Consider the following 6987-nt stretch of genomic DNA (forward strand, 5'->3'; position numbering starts at 1 on the left):
GAAAACCAATTCATCCCTTGGCCAAGAGAACTCGGGACAAGCCCAGCACCATCGCCGATTGTAAAAAACCTGGGGGTTCTGATGGACAATAATCTCACGCTAGAGCCACAAGTAAACGCTCTCGTCAAGAAATGCTTCTTTCTCCTGAGAGCAGCAAAGAAAACCTTACCGTTCCTATCGTTCGCCAACAAAACAACCACCATGATCATCGCACTCGTCATGTCCAAGGTAGACTACGCCAATAGCCTATACCTAGACATGCCTGAACGACTCCTAAAAAAACTACAACGCATTCAAAACGCGGCAGCCAGACTACTGCTGAAACTACCCCGAAGAGAACACACCGCACCAGCTCTGAAAACACTACATTGGCTTCCAATAAAACAACAAATAAAATTCAAAACAATGTGCATTACGCCCAGAGCAGTACACAACAAAGGCGCTGAGTTCCTAAGAGACAAACTGCGCCTACATTAACCAACAAGAACACTCAGATCAAGCATGGACATCTGCCTGGAACCGAAGCACTACTAAAGAAAACTTGGAGGATCCTCCTCTCACCAAGCCCCGAAAACCTGGAACGACCTTCCAAAGTACATACGTAACACAAGAAACCACCTATTTTTCAGGAAATTACTCAAAACCTGGCTCTTCAAGTCATAACTAGAAAGTCTGGCCACAGGGGCACCGACATAACAAAACAAAAAAAATGCAATGGGCGAGAAACAAAATGTTTCATCACTACACACTGCCCACCAATACTAAGCAGGAAGCACAATGCCCCATCACACAAAACTACAACTAAACAATAGTCCCAAGGATGTTCACCCCACAGAAACCAAAGAACCAGTCAGGATAGAAGGATACGAACGTCTGAATACACCGGTTTCTCCAATACGGACCCACCAGGACAACACACCGACACGACTCCGACCCTGAAACATTCAAAGCCTTAACCGACCAGGGTCACACTAGATAACTTGATAATAGTTACTACCCACCCAGTCCCACTCCGGAAGATTAGGTTCAGACGCACCTACCAATCCATACTATACTCAATAGGATACAGTTGGATCAGCGCAACATTACCAAAGCGAGTCGGCCCACGAGGAACCAGCAACATCCCAATCCACAGATATACAACTGTAATGGAACCATAAGCCCCTGAATCAGGATACAGACCCACTAACCCAACCCTCAATCTTCTACATACTTAAACCCACACAAAACCACACAACCACCTCTCTCCCAGCAATCCGCACGCACTTTACCACACCGTATCAACAACACATAAACTTCACCCACAACACTCGAGGCCTTCGCCCGATCCGATACTAGCACCAAAGCCCAGCACTCGGTGTATACCGAGCTGAAGCTGCCAACAGCACACCACCTCTCCCACTCTCCTTCTCCCCTCTTCCCGACTAACCCTACCCACCCTTTCTGTTTGCAGATCTGCCAGAGCGCCTGGGGACCAATTCCGTTGGTGACGGTGCGCTATACAAATAGCGCTAACATAACATAACAATTATCACAGAAAGGAACGACGTATGCATAGTCACCGGACCACACTTTCAAGAAGAAGGAATCTGGCATTTCAAACAAAAGGTTGATGTAATGAATTTACCGTCGCCTTGATTTCATGATGTTAAAAGTGTGTGTGTGGGAGGAGGGGCTCCGAGTATCGGGAAAAAGTGCATTAAAAACGTGGGTGAACATGGGTACCACTTTAGACTGAGAGTGCCATCACAGGGTGCTCCGACTGTAGGTGCCCAAAGAAAATCGCAAAAATGGGAGTATTGCCACCATAAAACAATTGTTCTATTTGCCCATGTTATTCCACATACTCTTTCACCGCCACCTCTCCAGCACATTCGTGCACATGAATATCCGGTCATTTACGAGCCGTACCTGACAGTGTGGGTCTCCTCGCTCCGGTTCCATGTCAGTTAGTGCAGAGACTACTTCATGTTAGAGGAATGGACCTACAGGAGCAACTCAACACATGTGACTTACACGTTACGCTCTAGTGTAACTTTTGATCTTTTATGTCACGTTACTTTTTTATTTTGCCTCTGTAGTAAACTTAAACGAGCGGAACAGCAGGAGCAGGATAAGTATCTCGGTTGATGTTTGACGCACACGCGCGAGATTAACTGCCAGTTGTTTACGAACTTTCCCGATCTATTTCCGGTAAATGCAGTTCTGTGCATAGGGGACTTGCTATTATTACCAGGGACACATTCTCTGTGTGGTCTCTGTAAATGAGGCAGGACTGAATGTGGCATATGAAAAGGAATATTTCGCGCTTTAGTAGTGGTTCTAAACGGGCAACCTTAGAACTTGTATATTGCTTACTTATATAAGGGAGGTTCGTATGGCCATATCCTTTTAGAGTGGTCTTGCCAGGGCATTGCATTTTTTCACATTTTTCATTTGCTTTTCCTTTTCACATTCCTAATCCACAACATACAAATTGCATTTTTTTCAAAAGAAAAATAGTTGACAAAATGAATCCCAAATATAACAGACAATTACAAAAGAATCGTGAATATTTTCTGATAGGGAAGCTGTTATGTCCTGCGTTGTGCCGGAGGCCCAGCACGAGGGGCTGGCTCCGGTCCAAGAAGGCCGCATGGCCTGGGCGCGGCCTCGGCAGGGGAGCGCAAAGAAAACACACACACACGCTGGCTCAGCTTCGACCGGAACTGCCTCCCACTCAGGGGGCGGGGCTTTTATTAACATGCCCTACGTCACCGCGCTGCGGGACGTAGGGCGGATATAACATTCCTCCTTTATTTCAACATGACGTAAACAACATCAACGTAAACCGCATGCTCAACTATAACACTTCTGCCACTGCTGGGGAAATTAGCATACATAGTCATTCAGCCTCGCAGGCGGCCGCGTGGCCTTTCTCAGGCTGTACCGCTTCGCTTGGGGGCTGTCCCCGCTCGGCTCGTCAGTCTGCTCACCTTCAGTACATGTGTCCTCACTGCTGGGTAGTCTCGGTGATTGCCAGCTGCAATCCCCCGCAGATCCTTCCTGGGGGTCTTGCGCCGGCACGTCGCTGCTTTGTTGCTCGTTGTCGTCGTGGTGCCCTTCGCCATCCGTCCAGAGGTGCTGGGGCACGGGCTTGAACCAGGAGGCGTTCCTTGTTACTTCCCGACCTCCCCGTGTGACCGTTATCATGGTCCCACGCCGGTTGCTGATAGTCCATGGCAGTTCGTCATACCTGGTGTCCATCTTGGATTTTGTGGGGTTTCGCAACATGATGACTTGGTCGCCCACTCTGTGGTTCGAGGGCCTTGCTCTTCTCTTGGCGCTCATGTGAGCATTGGCACGTGTTCTCCTCGTTTCCACACGTGCATGGTCGATGTCATCAGGGGTTCTGCTTGGATGATGGGGAATCGACGAGTTGATGACAGTTCCGAACATAAGGTCAGCGGGTGGTATGCCCGTGGTGCTGTGGGGGGTGACACGATAGTTCCTTAGGAAACGGAACAGGTCGATCCTCCATGGGCTGCCGTTTGCCTTAGATACTCGGAGTACCTTGTTGATAGTTCTCATGAAACGCTCGACGTCCCCATTAGCTTGCGGCCACCTTGGCATGATATGGTGGTATTTGATGCCCAGTTCCTGTAGGTATGACCTGAATTCCTCCCCTGTGAATGGGGGTCCATTGTCACTCTTAATGGTCGTGGGCAGACCATGGGTGGCAAACATCTTTTCTATCACCGGGATGACCACTTCCGCGGCGGTGGACTCCAGTATCTCGACCTCTGGATATCGTGAGTGGTCATCGATTGCCACCAGTAGATGTAGCCCCTCTCTGATTTTGCAAAAGTCAATGCTGATCGCTTCCCATCGTGCCCGGCCACGCTCGGCCGATAGGATCGGTTCTGGGTCAGGGGGTCCACTCGTTATTTGGCAGGGTAGACATGTGTTCACTAAGTCCTCCACTCGATCGTCAATGTGAGGGAACCAAACCCTGTGTCGGATCCGTGCCTTTGTCCTTGCAAGCCCTTGGTGTCCTTCATGCGCTAGGGCAACTATCCTGTCTTGCAGCCTTGGGGGTATGATGATGCGGTCTCCCCTTAGCAGGAGCCCTCCCTCAGTGATCGAGAGGTCTTGTCGAACCGTGAACATGCCTGCTAGGAACGCCTTGGCCCCCTCGGTTCTATTGCGGGTGTGCGACATGAAGTCTTTCCAGTTGCCTGACAAGATGGCATCCTTTACCAGATCGCAACATGGGTCATTCTGGGTTTCTGTCGTAATGTCCTCGATGTTTATCGCTCTGGGCCTCATGGTGTGGACCACTTGACAGATGTGCTCCTCCGTTTCTTCGGCGACTAACACTTCCTGCTGGGTGGCTGGTCGTGGGTGTCTCGACAGGAAGTCCGCGGGGTTGCCGCTGCCCGGTTGGTAGACAAGTTCGAAATCATATTGCTGGAGGTGTAGCAGCCACTTGGTGATTCTGGCTGGTGGGTGTGCCGATGACCCAATGAAGATTGGTAGCAGGGGCTTGTGGTCGGTGATCGCCGTGAACTTGCGCCCATATAGGTACATGTGGAAATGTCGACATCCCCATAGAACGGCAATTGCCTCCTTCTCTATGTGGGAGTACCTTTGTTCCGTTGCAGTGAGTGCCCTGGATGCATAAGCAATCAACCTTTTTGTACCCTCTTTCGTGACCTGCATCAAGATTGCTCCGAGTCCGACTGGGCTGGCATCCACAAATAGTTCTGTCGGGAGGTCCGTGTCGTAGTAGGCCATCCTGGTGTCCGTTGACAGGGAGTCTTTTATGTTCTCAAATGCCTCCTGGCATTCGGGTCCCCAGTCCCACTTGGTGCTGGCCTTTGTTAGCTCCCTCAGTGGTTCGGATAGTGTTGCTAAGTTCCGAATGAATCTGCCACAGTAGGTGGCCATACCCAGGAAACTGCGCACCTCGGTGGGAGTCATGGGGGGGCTGGCAGCTTGTATGTCCGCCACTTTCTGGGGATCAGGCGATATGCCGGTGCGGTCGAACCGGTATCCAAAAAACGTAATTTCTGGTTTTAGGAATTCGCACTTTTCTCGATGGATTGTGAGTCCGGCGCTTTCCAACCTGCCCAGTAGTGCTTTCAGTCTCACGATGTGTTCCTTGATGTCCGGTGCATGTATCAGGATGTCATCGCTCACGTTCAGTACCCCTGGTATGCCTCTGATGACCTGGATGGTTTGTTGAAAAACCTCCGCGGCCGACGATATGCCGAAACTCAGGCGCTTGTACCTCCTCAGGCCCAAATGGGTTGAGAACGTGGTGATGTAGCGCGATTCTCTGTGTAGCTTCAGCTGGTGGTACCCCGCCTTTAGGTCTACCTTCGAGAACACACACGATCCCGTGAGGTCAGTGATGATTTCATCGATTGTCGGCGTTATGTGTCGCTCTCTCTTTATGGCTGCATTGGGCAGGCGCATGTCAATGCAGATCCGAACTTTCCCTGGCTGTTTGGGCTTCCGGGTGACCACCATCGGGGAAACCCACGGTGTTGGTCCCGTGACTTCTTCGATAATACCAGCGGCTTCGAGTGACCTTAACTCCTTCTCGACTTGTTCCCTCATGTGGAAAGGTGTCCGTCGGTGTCTTACTGCGCGTGGTTGCACTGACTGATCAATATGTAGTTTGATGGTCTTTCCTTTGAGACAGCCTATCCCCCTCTGTAGCATGGGGTGCTGCCTGAGAAAGTTCTCGACCTCGGATGTGTCGTCAACGTGGCATATGAATTTTACCACGCCCAGGTCTTCAGCCGCATCTCCGCTCAACAGGCTTTCAATTCCCGCCTTGACGACGTAGATCTTCGACCACAACTTCTGTTCACCATGCTCAAGCGTGGTGCGGAACCTCCCGATGACTGGTAGAGGTTTTCGACTGCCGTAGGCAAATAGTCGAGTGTCTGTGGATTTTAGCTCGGGTCGTGGAACGAGGGTTCGGAAAACGGTGGTTGGCATGACGTTTACCGACGCCCCCGTGTCGATGGTCATTTGTATGTCCTGGCCTTGTATGTTGACCATGCATTTTCGTCGCCTGGCGGTTCTTTTCGACTGGGCTGGTCCTTGGTTTAGTGTCGATACTAAGTATACCTTTCGGCCCTTTCCTTCGTTCTCCGTGCCTGCTGTTTGTCGTAGGGCTGAGAGATCATCTCCTTCTTCTTCCGTCGAGGAGTTGACTACCGCTACCCTCCTCGCGCTGGCTTGTTTCTTTTTCTTCGATGACCCTTTCTCCTGGGATCCTTGTGGGGGCTGCAACGGCGTACTCACGGATCTGCACACTTTCGCGTAGTGATCCTTCCGGCCACATGCTCCACACGTGGTGCCTTGCGCCGGGCAATTTCGCCTTCCGTGCCTTTGGCCACCACACCATCCACATTCAGTTGGTCCTGGTGCTCGAGGCTGCCACCTGTTCTGGGTGTAACCGCTGCCATATTCGCTCCTCGTTGATTGTCTGTCCGAGATTTGAGCCACCAATGCTGTGGACAGTGACGGCTGGAGTTTTTGTAGGGTCACTTCCATGTTTGCGGCCCTGGAGTGGGCAAGCTCCCTTTGTCGGCCCAGTTCCAGGATGCGCTGTAGAGGGATACCCTTCTCACTGAGCACGAGACGCCTCAGCTTCTCCGAGTGAATTCCATTTATGATTTGCCTCCTAATCTCCCTTTCAGTGTTCGTAAACTCACACGACATGGCCAGCTTCCTCAGCCTCGTGTGGTAGGCGTCGAGGGTCTCGTCGGTGGCCTGGATGGTCGTGCAGAAGATGAAGGTTTCATAGTCTGGATTCAATTGCGGGAGAAAATGTGCTGTCAGAGCGTCCTTCGCGCTCTGGTATGCATCTTGGCCGTCGTCCACCTCCAGGGAGTTAAAGATGCGCAGCACCTCGTCGCCCACACTAAGGAGTAGATGAGCCTTCATTTTTCTGGATGACGTGACGTCCTTACATTCCATGGCCATCTC

The 6987-nt window shown here is 51.1% G+C and overlaps 1 protein-coding gene across 2 annotated transcripts in view; it reads right to left on the reverse strand.

Annotated features, from left to right (window-relative positions):
• HROB (homologous recombination factor with OB-fold) overlaps nt 1-2021 on the reverse strand; it is a 526210-nt gene extending 524189 nt beyond the window's left edge. The window contains exon 1 of one of the 2 annotated variants that reach the window (XM_069634316.1): nt 1912-2021. In XM_069634316.1, the coding sequence (XP_069490417.1) occupies nt 1912-1944 (33 nt within the window). In that variant the 5' untranslated portion in view covers nt 1945-2021. The remainder of the gene's footprint in view (nt 1-1911) is intronic. The other variant, XM_069634315.1, reaches the window with a different exon arrangement.
• Nucleotides 2022-6987: the final 4966 nt, after the last annotated feature.

This window comes from Ambystoma mexicanum, chromosome 13 (genome assembly GCF_040938575.1).
Source record: "Ambystoma mexicanum isolate Mex_15411 chromosome 13, UKY_AmexF1_1, whole genome shotgun sequence".
Taxonomy (NCBI): Eukaryota; Metazoa; Chordata; class Amphibia; order Caudata; family Ambystomatidae; genus Ambystoma; species Ambystoma mexicanum.